An 18,645-nucleotide genomic window follows, 5' to 3' on the forward strand; every position below is an offset into this window, starting at 1 on the left:
TCTGTGAAGAAATGTTATGAATTGAAACTGAAAGAACCTTCAGAAAAAAATCATATACAATCTCAGAAAGTGCAGCACAATCATACTTTATAGATTACATTTTAACAATAAATTACAAATGAAGTGACAAATCTAATATCATGTCATATATATATATATATATATATATATATATATATAAATCTCACAAAAATATTGGTCCAATGTAACAAAACGTTTTCAAGGCCTAGTCTCTCTTCTAAAAAAATAATAATATTAAAGTAATACTGTTACTGGCCCCTAGATGGAGACATTTAACCATGATGTGTCAGAACATAGTGAAAAGTGTATTTTTATCTGGTAAATGCTTTATCTTTAATATCAAACTTAACTGAGCATTAATATATTGCTTTGATTATTCTGCACTACAAAAGTTATTGAATGAAAAATATAAATATTAATAAAATCAGCCCACAACAATGTTTTATATTTTACAATGACTGGTCAAATTTAGTGGGAAGTTTCTGGTTTGTATCATGTCTGTGAGCAAGGAAAGAAGTAGCCATCTATGAAAGCGAATGGTTTCATAGTTTGATGTTGGGTCCAACCAACGTGCTTATGCATAGCACAATCTACCGACTGTTTAGGGACATTCTGATGCACTATTTTGCTGTTTAATGCATTATTAGCCAAATTATTGGTTCTGGAAAACCAGTTGTAAAATCCCCATTGGTTCTCCAGTCATGCCGTACATAACTCATACATAACCTTTTAAATTACTGTTCTGAATAATAAATAACAATACATGATTTTTTTTATTGGAACAACACGATGGTGCGTAAATAATATTTGGATTTCTTTTTATAAATGATCCTCTTGATAAATGTGCAGGTTACTTTTAAAATGTATTTCATTACAGATTACAAAATTCTTGCTTTAAAAAGTAATCTGTAACTTATTTAGTTAGATTACACAAATTTTGTAACTTAAACAAAAAAAATTTGAATACTTTGAAATACTAATAAGGTACAGTACTTAACACAAAGGGATCACCAAACTGAGGATTTGCCTTTCCTCTGCATTATTTTAAACAACATAAGTTTTAACCAGTTCTGTTTCCCCTTATTGCACAATATAGTCCACAACTAGTCTGTGAGTGTTGAACATTCATGTAACGACAAAAGGACAATAAGGGTGTACATGTATGCACATTTTTAATGTGGCAATTTATATAAAAAAGTAATTTTGTCTTGTGGAGTCCAGATTATGTAAACTTCTATTGTGTGAAATGGCTTTTTCAGGACAGAACTAAGAAACTTATCACTGTGATAACTGTGACTGTAGTTTAGGATACTTTTGCAGATTGTCAGAGTCAGAGAATCACTGATTGCTGTTTACATTCATTTCTGTTCATGTTTAAATGGAATGAATGATATTAAAATTCCAAGTAATTAAACTTGGACTTGAACTGAGCTAATCTCAAATACCTTTCGGATGTAATTGTAATTTGATTACCACCCATTTAATAGTAACTGTAATGATATGTAACTATGAAACTGCATAAACAATCAAAAATGTCAGGAAAAAGATTAGCTAATTCCCTAGATTAGCCACTAGTGAATTGTTGACATTATAGTAAAGTGTTTTTGTTGTGACAGCACTTATTCACTTTTTTATCTTTTACCTTGTCTGTAACCGTCAGAACCGATCCTTCCTGTACATAGATTACTTAGGTAATGTAGGGTCTGCACCACCAGGGAGCAGTCTGCTGTCGTTTCCGTCTGTAGTCGAAAATAATGCCACCAATGAGAAGCAAAAGAACATAGCAGGTGTATTTGTACTATTTTCAAAGTCTTGTAGACTAATAATTGTATAATAACATTAGCATCAGTTAAAATTTAGCTTTTAGCATTTTTACATGTACTTAGCTGTTTAAAACTTAACAGGCTAACAGGGGGATAGCAGCTGCATGACTAAGTTAACACTTACAGGGTATAACATTTTCATTAATTTGGGAGAAGCTTTCATCCAAATCACATTTAGATTTTGTCGACACACTAAACAGTACTGAAAGCTTCATTTACCATGTTACTATGAGGATTAAAGCAAGGGAGAGAATAAACAAACATGAAATCATTTTTATTGAATAGTCATAAAAACAGACAGTTTATTGGTTAGTATCTTTTTAGAAAGTTTGTTATGGATCCTTCTCGGTTGAGAACAGCGATATAAGAGCAACCAGCCGTCTCCATTTTTCCGTTATTAATTGTGAGGATCCAGGAATGTTTGCTCCACTTTGACTGCGATTCACATCTGCTTTTAAATACACGAATTTGTGGTTTGTGTCATGTACAAATTTAGACCAACTTTCCCACTGTTCATGTACGTTACTGGTACTGCTCTATGTACTTTTGTAGTTGTACGAAGACCAAAGAATTCATATGATATATCAGGCCACTACATCCTCCCGTCCTTGTATGAAGGCTACATCGCGTTAGTAAAAAAATATTCACCAGATCTGTTTTATTGGAGTTTTGAGCATGCTGCCGCGACACCGCTTCCTTTGTTTTCCATCGGCCGGCTACTAAAACGGAAGTCTAAGGCAAAAAGGAAGTACATCACATTGTTTACCTTAGTGTTAAATAATATGGTGGATAGTTCAAATAATTCAAAGGGCTTTTCTTCTCATCATCCTTTTCAGGCTGACTAGCCGCTCAATGACTACAGATCGACCCGTGACGGTAGCGTTAAACAGACAAGTGTAAAAAAGGAACTGGAACTGTCACAGTAAAACTGTCATAAACTGCTGTTAATTTCAGAAGCACATATCAGAGTATTTATTTTTATATTACTAAGATTCTAGGTTAGTAAGGGTTCTCCATGAACATAATCAATTCTACAAAGTCCTTATTAGTAATAAATGGTCGATACATTGTAAACCAACTATCATGCACATGATGTGCAACAATAATCCCATTTTCCATTGGTAGTATAGCACCACAGGTATTTTTCATTATGGTAGCCACAGGGGTGATCAGGCTTGCATGTTTTGTCATTGACAGCCGAGTGACAGTCATCAGAAGTGCAGCACTTTTGTTTCTTGCCATCATCCGTGTAGCACCACGGCTGGCTTTTATCGTATTTGGCACAGCCACGGTCACTGCGGCAATACTTCCCATTTTCAGCCTTACTCCTCCACAGCGGAGGGCTGCAGTATTCCCAGTCATCATTAATGAAACCGTGCCGAGTCCGACACCAGTAGTAGTCGTAGCCGTACGTGGCACACGGGTGATCGCTCAAGCACCTCTCTCCTTTAGCCGTGATGAGGGAGTATGGCGGGGAGCACTCTATCATCTTCTGGCCTGAGTAACAACTGTAGCCATTTAATTGTTCCTTGTAAAGGCAGGGAGATGAGCACCAGGGTTTAGTTTTACCTTCTGAGAAACATAGATAGCCTTCGCTAGAGTAAAAGGGACTTGAGCAGGGAGATCCATCGGCTGCATTCTCCCCTGTATCTGGAAACAACTGGCACTCGATAGAATCTGATCCCTCAGCTGTGTCCCTTTTTCTTAGGTCTGTTACACCATCAGTCATATACTTTCTGACTTTAGTAATAAGACAATTACTTTTGGCAAAAATCTTCAGCTTTTTTCTCACATAGAAATAATCGCTCAAACTATCAAAGCCTAATTTTGCTGTCAGCTCAGTTACCGTGAATCTCTTTCCATATGCAGCTTTTCTTTTGGTGGCCTTTGTTATTGCATTGAATGTGTTTTCCGTGACCGAGTTCATCACAACGTTCAATATAGGATCTAATAATTTCTCAAACTTATCTTCAACTTCATCCTCATCTAGATTGTTTTGATAACAATAACCTTCAAAAATTTTAAGTGACCGATACATATTTGACAGCTCACGAAGACGACGTTCAAGTGTAGAGAGAGTCATCAGGCTCACGCCATGCTCTGGCTGGTTTTGTCCTATATAGCCAAAGGAGAAAGACTTCTCAGGTAAGTTGTGTTTATAACAGACAGCTGTCCAGATGTGAGAGGGCACTGTGACCCTGTCCGAGTCCAAAGGAGTTTCCTTTTGTGGTATACGTACGTTTTCGTTCGGTACTGTACCTGTTACAATGTAGGCAGTTGCAGAACGACCATCCAGGTTAAGTTTGCTAATTATAAATCTCTTTAGAGTGGTCTCCCAGTTCCTCCAGTGGACACGATTAAAACACGGATCCATGGGTGCCGCGTTGGTCAGCGTAAATGTTGCAGTACGGCCTTCGCCGCATTGGAAGCTGTTGGGGTTCAGGTGACCTCGGTCATATGGGGTGAGGGCGTAGTCACTGCTCACGGCTTGATTTCCTTTAATGGTGTTTACATCAGAGTCTTTCTCAAGGATCATGTGATCAGTTGGGGACAGAGGGTTTGAAATCTAACAAAGAAATGTTATGTTAGATGGTTAGTTTGATGCTTTACTATCGATAAGAAATTACTTTTGAGTTTTCCCTGAATTAAATGGGGGAAAATGTTCTCTTCTTAAGAGGCGTTCACACTATGGACGATAACTATAAAAAACAAGCAAATAGTGTTAGTTCTGGTGGGTCACGTGAGTCAGCTGAGCCACATCTACCTATAGAAACATGACGCTATCACAGCTTCAGTTTTAATGTCTTTTAGCTATCAGCAGTTTATCGTGTTGCTCACAAACAATTGCCCTTCGCCATCCCCAACTCCACCTCACGTATCTACTAGGGACTTGACTTTCTAATGATCTTCTTAAGTCTCAATTACATTGAATTAATAGGAACTAAAGACGTCTGTTTGTTCTGTTCTGTTTATCTTTAGGGGGGTTATCACTGCTCTCCCTACTCTTGTTCATGGTTTATTTCAGTGCCTCTCAACCGTTTTTGGGCCAGGGCCCCGCTATCCATTTCCCAGGTCCCTTACCACCCCCACAAAAATAAGGGGCTAAATTGCTTTCATAATAATAATAAATTACTTGTTATTATAATATAATTTAAAACGCATGTCACTGAATTGGGATAATCTGTGATCTCATTAATGTATATTTGTTTTGTCTTGTGAAATACCCAAAGAAAAAAAAGCATGTCAATCAAAGTAAAAAAACAGATTTGATTGGGCAGTTGAAATATTACCGTACTTTCCCAAAGAGCAAAAGCGATGTGAAGTAGAATGTTTAAACTTCCAAATGCATAATAAAGACCTAAAAATCTGCCTAGATGATAATACAAGTTTTGAGATTAATAAATTGTGTTCAGAAATAAAGCAAATGAAAACAATACAATCTTCTTACAAGAATAAACACATATTATAATGAAGAAATTATTGGATGTATTATCTTGAAACAGTCTATATGACGATGATTAGATTAGATAATTAATATCCTACCCAAAGATGATAACAATATATTATACTGAGTCTATTCCTAACTAAACATTTCTACATCATAAATAGAGTTAAATGTAAATAATTTTAAGTGCTGTCATTAGAGTGGTAATGCATATAATGTATTGTAAGGCTTACAAATAAGTATTTAATGCAAAATTCTGTTAATGCGAACTCAACTGTCATAATTAAATTTGCCTCTTTAGTCAGCTGCCGACATGACAGAGTTCTCATGTGACAGAGGCGCCGCACCAGAATTGTATATGATACTACATCATTGTTTTTTGGTTTGTTTGCCACACTGCGTATATTTATATCTGCGCATTCGGCATTCGGATATAAAGGAGTTTAATCCATGGCGTAACTGTAACTTCTTTAAACAAAAAAACAGTTAGTCAAATGTTGTTTTTATAATCAAATAAAGTTAAAGTCATCATTAAAGTTATCACATGAGCAAGTATTTTATTCACAATAGAACATAAAATTTTAACATTTTTCAGTTTAAACAATTTCTATGCACAAAAAGAGTTCCTGTTACAGGTCTCAAAATAGTTGGAAAGAGGGCATGTTTACCATGCTGTTACATCTCCTTTTCTTTTCAAAACAGTTTGAAGAAGTCTGGGCATTGAGGCTATGAGTTGCTGGAGTTTTGGTGTTGGAATTTGGTCCCATTCTTGCCTTATATAGGTTTCCAGCTGCTGAAGAGTTTGTGGTCGTCTTTGATGTGTTTTTTGTTTAATGATGCGCCAAATGTTCTCTATAGGTGAAAGATTTGAGATGCAGGCAGGCCAATTCAGTACCCGGACTCTTCTAAGATGAAGCCATGCAGTTGTAATAGCTGCAGTATGTGGTTTTGCTTTGTCCTGCTGAATTATACAAGGCCTTCCCTGAAATAGACGTCGTTTGGAGGGAAGCATGTGTTGCTCTAAAACCTTTATATTAGTGGTGGGCCGTTAACGGCGTTAACGTCGTTAACGCAGTGAGACTCTTATCGCGCGATAAAAAAAATGTTGAAATTGGTCTGAACACAACATAACGTTACTGTGTAATTACCACATCAAACGTGACGTGCTAACATGGATGCAGCTATGAAGCCGGCGGGTTTGCTTCAGGAAAAATTTATTTTTAAGAAGCTTCCCAATGGAAACATCGACAAGACTCAGGTTGTTTGCACCTTGTTCAATGTGGAATTGGTTTACTGTACGGAATTGGTTTACATACAGTTGGTTTAAAAAAAACACTTTCTCTCAACAGGTAGTGGTCTAGCTTTAGTTGAACCCAGTAACTTTGTATTGGCACCTAATGTATTATGGCTCCTGTATGACATATCGCTTGTTGCTCCCTCACTCTTTGTAAGTCGCTTTGGATAAAAGCGTCTGCTAAATGAATAAATGTAAATGTAATGTAGGAGCTCTTCCAGTCTCAAGAACCACGTAAACGCAGAGCATCCCTTAGCTAATGGGGAAGTAAGCACAAGTACATCTTATTGAAGATAATTTAATTTTCATCATCAATTATCATAGTAGAACAGCTTTTTCAAGCAGTTTGTGATGCATTTTGGAAACAGGAGATGAGCCCCTGGTCTAATGCGTCACCTGGCTTGAGAAACCCGTTCTCAAAGATTTACTTTTAGTCATTATTTGGGTAGCACACATATTCTGAATGCCTTCGGCAGAATTCAAATGAGCCATTTTAATCTAGATTAATCTAGATCAATTCCAAGATTAATCTAGATTAATCTAGATTAAAAAAATGTATCTATGCCCACCACTACTTTATATACATTCCAGCATTCACAAAGCCTTCCAAAACATGCAAGTTGCATTGCATTTAGTCAGGGGCGTAGTTTATGGGGGGGATGGGGGGGAGGTAACCCCCCCAATATTCAAATCCATCAGTTACAACCCCTCCAATATTTCAACATGAAAATCACAGTAGATCAAATGAAAAATATGTAGAATTACTTTATTTTGTGAAAATAATTTTGTTCCTAATCCCTATGAGTTTGTCATAATAAATTAGACAAAAAATTCTCCCCCTCCATTGAACCGATTGGTACCGCCCAACCAATGAGTCGCACTTTCACCAAAACAACGCGAGTGGTGTTTGAATGGGAGAGCACACGGGTAACTTATGTACGCCAAAAATGAAGAGAAGCGCTGCACAGTGGACTATATTTAACTGCTGGTCAAAGAGGGAAGCAAAAAAAATAAAGCATTTACTGAGAATGAGGTGTGAGAATATTGTGTAATAATAGCTAAGTACACACCATATATATTAGCTAGCTAATCCATTGCAATGTCTTTAGCTATAACTATCAGTATAACAAGTTACCAAAGCAGCCATCTGTTTTGCTAGTTCATTTTTCAATAGTGTCTGTAATTATCAATGACAAAAGTATTCACATTGATGTTTGTTTTCTTCCGAAAATAATCAGACTTTTGAACGAATTGGATAAATTAATAATTTAAGTGGCTTACTCATTAAAACAGTGAATCGCTGCCGTCGCTGCCGCCTACTGGCGCTTTCAATACTCAATTTCTTTCTTTTTATAATCTCTTCTATGTTAGAATTTTATGAATGAAGATTATACTCGAATTTCATAATGTTATGAGGTGTATTATCTCTTAACAAGTTTTTTTTACAGATTCGAGGTAAATATAGATAGATAGATAGATAGATAGATAGATAGATAGATAGATAGATAGATAGATAGATAGAAAGATAGATAGATAGATAGATAGATAGATAGATAGATAGATAGATAGATAGATAGATAGATAGATAGATAGATAGATAGATAGATAGATAGATAGATAGATATAGATAGATAGATAACAATAACAATACACATTAAAAAATAAAAATAAAATAACAGGCAGCATACAACCCCAGATAGCACACGTACGTCTGGAAAGCATCTGCTGTTTACTAACATCTGATAGACATCTATAAGATGTCAGTTTAACATACATTCTAAATCATTACATCTTAAAGACATCTTCTAACAGGAAACGTCCTATAGACGTATTGCAGATGAGCAAACACTCTAAAAAATACGTCTTCCAGATGTAAACACACACATCAAATAGACGTCTCCGTGATGTTCGTGTGCTATCTGGGATCTTCAACCCCCCCAATTTTCAAACCAAATCTACGCCCTTGCATTTAGTAATTGACACAATCATGCTGGTGAGTGATGCAGTGTCATCTGAGGGCCCATCTAAGGCATAAAGGTCTCCAGCCTTGTCCCTTACACACAAAGATTTATCCAGTTTCTCTGAATCTTTTGCTGATGTTATGCACTGTAGATGATGAGATTTGCAAAGCCTTTTCAATTTGACGTTGACGAACAATGTTTTTAAAGTATTCCACAATCTGTTTACGGAGTCTATTGGAGATTGGAGAGCCTCTGCTAGAGGCTAGATGTTCTATCCTCTAGCTGAACATCTAAATGTTCTCCCAACTGAGTCTTTCAAAAAAAAATGCTTTTTTGAGACCTGTAACAGGCATTAAATTCTAAATGATCTAATTTAGTGGAAAACAATGTAAAATTTCACAGTTTAAACATTTTCTATGTTATGTAAGTTCTATTGTGAATAAAATACTGGCTCATGTGATTTGAAAGTCTTTTAGTTTTTATTTTATTAAAATTTAAAAAACGTCCCAACTTTTACGCAATTCGGGTTGTATTTGAAATGACAAAACAAAATGGAGACCAAACATTAAACTATAAGAACACCACTGTTTATGAAATACAGAGCTTAAACTTTTAAATAAAGTATACCTGTGGCTCGACATGCCAGATGTCTTTCCTCCCGGTGTCTGAGCATGTAGAATCCAGCTTGTAGGCGCTGTAGAGAGGAATCCTGTGAGAAACTGAGTAGAGTGTAGCATAATAAAATTTGTTCTGCAATTTCTGACATATTTTCTTGGCATTCTGATCCATTCCTTCTGGTGCTTTGCCTTTGTAGAAAAACGTGCTACACTCAGAAAAGCTTGTGACCACTTTTGCCTGAGTGCTGAATGCTCTCAGCGTGATACAGGTGAGGAGACCCAGAACAAACATTGTTCGAAGCTGCTCTTGAGTCAAGGAGCAATGCTTATTTTAAGTACACGGTTGAGGTCGGTGATTCTATTGTGGGTGTGCTTGAAATGAACAAACAAGAAGAAATGAGGAATATGATCGGACTTTCACTTCAGAATGCTGATGGGGTAATTTTAGAGCACAAACACTGATTTACTGTCAAACAAACAGAGAACTTTCAAATGCAGCTTTTGGTTTCCACTTCAGTTTTCGAACAGATGTTGTTTCACTTCTTCCTCTGGTGCGAGAAGCAAGATTTTTTATTTAGATAACGCTTAAGATTAGATAACGCTTTAGATTAGGCTACGGCCCGCAATGTACCGCATAACTATACAGAATTTACAGAGTAACTCATTGTAACAATAATGTACCTTCTAGGGATGGGCATTTAAAGCAAAAATAATATTCGAAGATCGATGAGAACTATTCGAAATTCGCACCCCTCCCCCACGTGGACTAATTTACAGTATTACACAAACGGAGAGAGAGAGAGAACATTTACGCTTTAAATCCGTATGACGGCACACTGCTTTATGTATTATGGAATAGGCAATCTTACATCAAGCAATACATTAAAATAACGTGCTGAAACATTAATATTTTAACAACCGAATGACGGCACTTATTAACAGTACGACGACCAGAATCAACTGCTCATAATGCTAGAACATTTACTTGTAAAATATGAGCATGCACATTTATACCAACTAAAAACAGTGCGATTGATCAAAGAAAATATATTAAAGACCAGACTTAACACGTGTTAAAACATATTAACCGAATGACGTCATTTATTAACAGTTCGGAGCGATTTCATGAATTAAAAGCTCAAAAGGCTTCTATTTCTATTGTCATGAAAAAGTTTCTCCAGTCTGGCAGTGATCGTTTTTCTAGACGGAACAGTAAACTCGGGCTGTACAAACTCCATAAGATTTTTAAAACCCTCTCCTCCGACAAAGCCGATCGGAAGCATATCCTTAGCGATCATCTTGCTAGTTAGAGCCGTTATTTGCTCCGTCCGTCTGGCATCCAAATTGGTTGTTCTGACCATAAACTAGCAACTGATTGCTGACCTGTGGATGGACCTTATTGGTGCTTCGCCCTCAAATGCTTGTGCATCGTAGTTGTTGATCGATGATAAATCAGCTTTGCATTCCAGAGTTTGCACTGCACATTATTCTCAATCATTTTATTAAAGGACCCCACACAGAATACATTTTTGACATCGTCTCAATTTATCATTTCCGTTATGTCACGCGGGTCTTCAGTGTGCGTAACTTCGTTACCAATTCTTGTGGGAAAATGTTTTCCTCTACTGTCTATTGATTGACAGCTTTTAGGTTTTAGGTGCAGTCGTTATCTGCAGCGCCACCCTTTGGTTACATGAACGCGTTACACGTAAAACACGGCGAATTTTTTAAGATCGCCCACACTATTCGAAATTCTAGAGTTAAATATACTATTCGAATATTCGAAATTCGTGACTCATCCCTAGTACCTTCACAGTACATATCTGTAGGTAACGGGGAACAATATGCAAAGTTTGGGGAAACAGTTTATTTGTTCTAAACTTTCCGAAACCTGTACAATCGCTGAGGAAGTGTATCGAGCACAGAGATTCTACGTTATATGCCAAACCAATTTTTTGACAAGTTGACCATCTCAACATGAGAAGACTCCCTGTTTAACATGGTTTTTGAAACCATTTAGAGAAGAAAAGGTAGTTCTATGGCACCACGAAGAGTGTATTGTATATGTTCTAAAAATTATTTTTCTGAATAACAACTAATCTATACCATGTCATCAGTATATCGCTAAAGAGTAAAGGATCAGTTATTTGGTTTCTTAGCTTCTGTCTACATAAATGTTATAAAATGATTGCACCAACAGTAGGGTACAGGAGAACAAACAAAGTTACTCCGAATGTTATCACACTTTATTAGCTATTCCAAACTTAAAAGTCCGATCTGTCTTGATTGAAAAGGACTTGCACTGACACAACTCAAAATATATCAATTCAATTGGGTTGTTTCAAGATGCGCACCAGTTATGTTTTTATTAAAGTACATTTAAAAAAAACACTTAAAAATCCTTATTTAGCTAAAACTTATTCCTGGAGATCATGGTGGAAATATACACTGTCGTGAAAGGGATGCGGGATGGCAGAGAGAACTCAAATGCAGGCAGACGAGGTGTGAGGGAAAACAGGCAACGATTATTAACAAAATAACAGAACAAAACAAAACACCCTCGATGGGCTAAAACGGCAAGAACACAGGATGACTGGGAATGAAGACAGCACATAGACTCACTAACAGTGGACTAAACAACACTTGACAAAAACTTAACTAACACTGACTAAGACTTGACTTGACTACTAACAACGGGAACGGTAACAGCAACACGAGCATGAGAAAACAGGATCACGGCAGTACAGCAGTGGATATAACACAGTAAACAAAAAGAACACAGAACAATGAAACATGAGGACTATTTAAAGGGGTCTAAATCAACAGGGAAACATGTACAGGGAATGAACTAATTAGGAAGCAATAACGAGACGAAAGGGGGGGAACAGAAACGAGGACCGGAGAGAGAGTATGGCAAGCCAATAGCGCCAAAAAGCCTCTCTCCACATGAAACAAGGAATCCTGCTGTGATTCTAAACCAAGACCAGGAAAGACATGACAAGTTGACGCAGAATCACGACAGAACCCCCGCCTTAAGGAAGCTTGTGACCACTTTCAAGGAGTCAAGGAGCAATGCTTATTTTAAGTACACGGTTGAGGTCAGTGATTTTATTGTGGGTGTGCTTTAAATGAACAAACAAGAAGAAATGAGGAATATGATGGGACTTTCACTTCAGATTGCTGATGGGGTAATATTAAAGCACAAACACTGATTTACTGTCAAACAAACAGAGAACTTTCAAATGCAGCTTTTGGTTTCCACTTCAGTTTTCGAACAGATGTTGTTTCACTTCTTCCTCTGGTGCGAGAAGCAAGATTTTTTATTTAGATAACGCTTTAGATTGGGTAACGCTTTAGATTAGGCTACGGCCCGCAATGTACCGCCTAACTATACAGAATTTACAGAGTAACTCATTGTAACAATACTGTACCTTTACAGTACATATCTGTAGTTACGGGGATCAATATGCAAAGTTTGGGGAAACAGTTTTATATGTTCGAAACTTTCGGAAACCTGTACAATCGCTGAGGAAGTTTATCGAGCATAGAAATCCTACGTTATATAGGGTGAACATTCGTCCTCTTTTTCCCGGACATGTCCTCTTTTTGCGACAAAAAAAACTGCCTCAGGACGGGATTTCAAAATTTCCTAAAATATCCCCGATTCGGGTTTTGCGTTCTACAGTCGTCATTCATTGTATGCGTTTTATCATTTTTGCAAAGCAACACCTTCTTGCTCGCCACCATTGGTCAGTAATGTACGTACGCACGCACTTACGTAAACAAAGTGCATCTCAATCCCTCAGCACCACGGCAACAAGCAATAGCGAGGGAAGCAGCTTGCTTGTCAGTGGCACATGGCACCTGAATAGCGTTAACGATGACCAAACGTAAATGTAAATTCACAGATGAATTACGAAGAAAATTCCCGTTTTTTCATCTGGGATGGGATCCGTTTGAAGCAGAATGCATGACCTGCAAAGAATGGACTGCACATCTGCCTTGTTCAAAAAGACTCTCCCTGATTCCGAGACAGCGCAGAAATTTTCAAGCGCTCGTACAAAGACTGAAGCAAGTCTATATTATATTGCTGAAGGACAAAAGTTGAATAGAAAGGATGTATTTGTCAGGTCTCGGGTTTAACGTTCCTCTCTTTTTCCTGGCATTCTCTGCGCAGCTGTTTTTTCCCTCACACTCCTGCGCACCTGTTTGCTATTTTCTCATTATCTTTCGACACCTTATAGTCAGCCTCCGCTTTCCTTTCCATTGCCAGTGTGTTAATTCTTTCATGATTACCACTGGTCCTCTTGTCACGTTGTGCTACTAACCTTCTACCAGTGGCGGAGCTACACTTTAAAAACAGGGGTGGCAAAGGGGTGTCAAGGTAAAAATAAATTATTTAACAAAAAATGTATATAGATTAAATTAAAGTTGTTTATTTTCCAAAATGTACACAATTATATATGTATTAAGTATACAGCAAAAATAGAACAACAAGTATTCAAAGTGCTCCTTGGACTAATCAAGTCCAAGAGAAAAAACTGAGGTAAACTTGGACCTGTCAAAACAAGGTCGGACTAGGCAGTTGTACACATTCAAACATGTACTACAAGAATAATAGTAGAACAACAATACAAAAAAACATAGAGCCCTTTAACACTGCCTCTAATGATAAACTTCAATAGTTGTACCAGGTATAACCTGCATCTACCCTTGGTATGGCACCACCAAGTTCACAAATACAAACATTCAGATTCAGAACAGCATAATTCTGCGGTTCTGGTGAGATGAAGCAGAATGTTTTACAAAGTCCTCCATATTAATGGAATATGCCCTCCTTGACTCAACACTGAGTATGCCCAGGTGACTTAATCTACCATCTGCCATTGTTGTCCTGAGGTGTGTTTTTATTAATTTAAGGGCAGAGAAACTTCTTTCGCAGGATGCAGTGCTAACTGGAATCACAACCGAAATTTTACTAAGCCTAAAAAGTTCATGGAAAACCTCTTTGTAAGGTTCCAAAAACCCCACAAACTCAAGTAGTGAAGCTGGTCTCTCTCCACTTTTCTCCCTTCTTAAAAGAAGCCGTCTCGTTTGATGAAGCTCATGCTTAAGGTCTTCTAAATCTGACTCAAATGTTTTCCCCAAAGCAAGCAGGGGTTCCTCTTTTAAGAATGATGGGCTTTTGGGGTCAAGGGACTGCACTCCTTCCATTATCTCGCAGTTCTTTTTGGAAAAACGCCTATCTATTTCTGCTGTAAGACAGTCAAGTGCCTGATAGAAAATACTTTTATTGAACTCTTCATTGTTTGCAAACTCAGAGTGCCTCTGTCCAACAGTGCTCATTACAAGTGAATTCAGAAATTTCAAATTGGTCTTTGGTCGTCTCTTGTTTTGTGCTTCTGTGCTAATGTTGCAGTGGTGCACAAGTTCTTCAATCTCCTTCCATAATTCACCAAATGTACAGTCACTTCTGTAGCTTTTTAATGTGTCTGTAAGGGAGCCAACTAGATCTATTGCTCTAACCAGATCAAGACTTCTGGATTGGAGCATGTCAGACAGGATTTTCACATCCCCAAACACTTTTCAAAAAGTAACCAAAAGTCCTATAAACTGTAGGTCAATTTGAGCCAAAAGACCCTTTGCTTCTATTTTCCTATCTCCACTATTCTTCTCAAGTGAAAACTGCTGGAAGCCTGTCTCTCATAGTCCTACATGCCATGTACCGGCAAGCCCACCTAACATCTGAAAGTCGCTGAAGTTCCCTGGGCTTTTCACGTGGGTACATTTCTTTTTGAACATCAAGCCACTTCATATGGACAGCAGAGCCAGACACAAACCTATAAATACTCTGCAGAAGAGCAAAAAACTCCTCAGCTTCAGGCACTGACTTCACCGCATCAACAAGAACAAGGTTCAAACAATGAGCACTACAATGCACATAAAATGCAAACCTGGCATTGCTTTTAATCCGTGCAGACACACCAGAATGTTTCCCGCTCATTACTGATGCACCGTCATAGCCTTGGCCAATAAGGTTGTTTCTGTAGTCAAGTCCATGCCTCTCCAAACATCCAACTATCATTTTGGTTAGACCTTCTGCATCCAAGCTTTCTGCTGACTGAAAGTGCAGGAATCTTTCGTGTACAGCACCACTGTAATAGTATCGCAGCAATAAAGACATTTGTTCTTTTTTTTGCAAGTCTTTTGTTTCATCTGCCAATACACTGAACACTTCGCTTTCTTTTACTTCTGCAACAATTTGCTTCTGCACCATATCTGCTAAAACCTGAAGCATCTCATTTTGGATTTGGTGGCTAGTGTACTTAGCATTGCCTTGTGCAGCAAGTCTTTCATCAATAAAGGGGTCATGCTTTGCGACGAGATTCAAAATGGCTAAGAAATTGCCTTCATTCTCAGACTCACCACCCTCCCTGTGGCCCCTCTGTGCAATGTTTTGAGTAGCAGTTAAGAGTAAGACCTCGGCAATTGTCTTGATGTAATTATTATTTTTCTCAACTTGCTGTTTTCTATTCTCATTTAAGGCATCAAATATTGATTTCTCACTTTCCCTGCTTCTTTTGTATTCTGCCCAAGCATACATTGCATTTGCAAGTTGGTCTGATCTTGAGTGACGTTTAAAACCAGAATCTTTAAATAATGCTTTTTTCCAGTTGGAAAACCCAAATTCAGATGTAAAGGAAGATTCGGTGGAACCTGGGAGGCAAAAGTGGCGGCAGGCAAAGCAGTAACTCGCATTTTGACTTACAGAGTACTCTAGCCATGGATTGTCCTTATACCAAAAGCTGTTGAATGACCTTGTAAATCTTCCAAATTGGGTTCGTGGAAACCTGGCGAGACATGGCTGAACAGGTTATTTATCCTTTGATCTTGAGATGTTTTTAAGTAAAAATGAAATGAAATAAATACGACAGACACTTTTTATTATACTAGATCAAAAAGTGAATAACACTAGTCTAGATCATGGCTATTATACTGTTAATGTTTTTGTACATGGCTAATGTACCTACCACTTGGTCCTTTTGGTGCACATGTGATTCTTGAGCTGAGTGTGGGGAGTTCAGTGCATTGTTCTTCTTTTTCTATTAGGACTGGCTCGCCATCTTCCCCATCCCTGGTAGAAATAACCGTCTCACTCTGGTCTTCTTCTGAAATTGAATTAATTATAAAATTATCATTGGATATTATACTATAATACTTTGCACAAAAATCATCACACAATCTGAATTTAAGACGCAATTTACTGCCTCTGCTCACTGCTCTGACCTGCTGGTGATACACTGGGTTCTTGTGTGTCATTATCTTTCTCTTCTTGACTTCCCTGTCCACCACCTACATATGGTTCACTACAACAGCTGACACTGGGACTGGGATCTGTTTGGCCCTGATCTGCACCTGACTTTTGCTTCTTTAGAAAAAAGTTGGTGATATCACTTTTTCTCTTCATTCTGCTGTCCCTATTCAAAGAAAAGCTTGGTTACACACCTTATGAAGAAACCATAATTTGGAACAATTTGCTTGTTATTATTTACCATGAGTACACCGTTAGAGGTCTAGCCTATTTGACAACACAAGGAAAATTGCTTAAAGACATCTAGACATGTTATGTTAAATAAGGGATAATGTATAGCAAGGCGGTTGTTATAGCGAATACAACACCGACAGGCTGTTTAGGAGCCCGGCGTGAAGCGGAGGGATCTTAAATCAGCCTGAAGGGGTTGTATTCGCTATAACAACCGCCTCGCTATACATTATCCCGCTTATTACATGGCTACCTACCAAATAAATAAATAATTTGACACAACATATTGATTTAAAAGGGAGTTTATTGATTTAAAAACTATTTATATGGCTTCCGCTAAAGAAAATAGTCCGTTCGGTCTCTACGGTTAGAATCCTGCGTCCATGGCACTCTGTTTTTCATGACAACGGTCTGTTATACTAAGATTAGTGCTGCATTACACGTGCCAATATGAATAAGCCTACCTAATGTCTGTGATTGTTGCTGAACATTTGCTAACGACATGTTTTAAGCATATTCACGCAGGCGTGACAGTATTAGTCAGTCAGTTTCACGACTAGTAATGCTCATGAAGTATTAATGCAAAGCACTAAAGTGCAACGTCTCCCTTACTTCCCGTTAAAACACTACTTTGTTGAATTTAATACCAATAAAAGCCGTACATACCCGCAAAATGCTCTTCATCGATCCCGTGTGCTGTCGGCGTTGTTTTGGAGCCGTTTGGAGCACGTCACGAAGGTGCTGCGTGTCAGCTTAACCAATGAAAAGTGTAGCAGCAACAGCACGCTGCGGCTGCACGCTTGTGCGTGCTGCGTAAGGATGCATTCACGTCCGCTGGGAGATTTGGGAAATGTTCGTAAAAATCTAACAGTGTAATGTTTTCAGCGGGGTGGCAACAGGGTTGACAAGGACTTCGTCTGGGGTGGCAATTGCCACCCCAACTAGCCCTCTGGCTCCGCCACTGCCTTCTAGCCTCCAGTTGTACTGCTGGTGGCTTCTCGTCCGCAGGCTGGTCGTATCGCCGCTGCCTTCCCGTTGGATTACCTCTTTTGTCAACTCTTTTACGGTTTTGGCTATTTGCCTGACCCTGCCTGTCTGACACCGAGTTCTCTCCACTCCCACGGATCCTGTTGGCACCACGATTGGCCTTCGCCTGTTTGACTCCGATTCTGGCTCACTCCTGTTTACCTTTGGCCTCTTAAGGCACTGTTTATGTTTAATTATTGAACCTTCTAAGTTTATTAAAAGACTGTTCAAACGCATCTGCATTTGGGTCTGTCCGCTATTCCTGACAGTGTTACTTTATGTATTAAAGTTCAGAAACAGTTTCATGGTTGTTAACGCATTTTTCAAGTATTTACACCAGTGCCGGCCCGAGCCTTTTGGGGGCCCTAAGCAGAATTTGATTTGGGGGCCCCCTCCCAGCACGCGGAGTCACCTGTGCTTGAAGATTATTGACACAAATGTCACGCTATAATGTTACATTATAAATGAATAAAAATACTCAAAACGATACTTAAATAAAAGACTTTACTCTTCAACTTCTAAATACAAACTGTCACAAAACAAGAAATAAATAATTTGCAAATGCAAATTAAATATGCAATCTTTTAAATACATTTACATTTAGCAGACGCTTTTATCCAAAGCAACTTACATTGCTTTATCGTATACATTTTACGTAGTTGCAATCCCCTGGGATCGAACCCACAACCCTTTGTTGATAACGCAATGCTCTTACCACTGAGCTACAGGAAAGCTGTATGAAACCAAAATAGACAAACATTCATATGTATTGGTGCCAACCAACATGGTATTGGTATATTTTAACATTCACTTCAACACACACAGCAATGCTAGCGGGCATCCCTTTAACTTAGAAGGTTAAGTTCCCCTTCGGCTGTTTTCTCCAACTTAAACTGATGTCTATTATCAATACGT

The 18,645-nt window shown here is 38.1% G+C and overlaps 2 protein-coding genes across 2 annotated transcripts in view; both read right to left on the reverse strand.

Annotated features, from left to right (window-relative positions):
* LOC130429885 (V-set domain-containing T-cell activation inhibitor 1-like) overlaps positions 1 to 18,645 on the reverse strand; it is a 101,114-nt gene that overhangs the window by 40,612 nt on the left and 41,857 nt on the right. The gene's annotated exons all lie outside the window — the stretch shown is intronic.
* si:ch211-165i18.2 (uncharacterized protein LOC100149646 homolog) lies at positions 2,104 to 9,680 on the reverse strand. The gene is made up of 2 exons (XM_056758714.1): positions 9,172 to 9,680; positions 2,104 to 4,410 (listed from the first exon to the last, which is right to left on the reverse strand). Exons 1-2 carry the CDS (start codon positions 9,451 to 9,453, stop codon positions 2,926 to 2,928), a joined length of 1,767 nt encoding a protein of 588 aa, XP_056614692.1. The 5' UTR covers positions 9,454 to 9,680; the 3' UTR covers positions 2,104 to 2,925.

Source organism: Triplophysa dalaica, chromosome 10 (genome assembly GCF_015846415.1).
Source record: "Triplophysa dalaica isolate WHDGS20190420 chromosome 10, ASM1584641v1, whole genome shotgun sequence".
Lineage (NCBI taxonomy): Eukaryota > Metazoa > Chordata > Actinopteri > Cypriniformes > Nemacheilidae > Triplophysa > Triplophysa dalaica.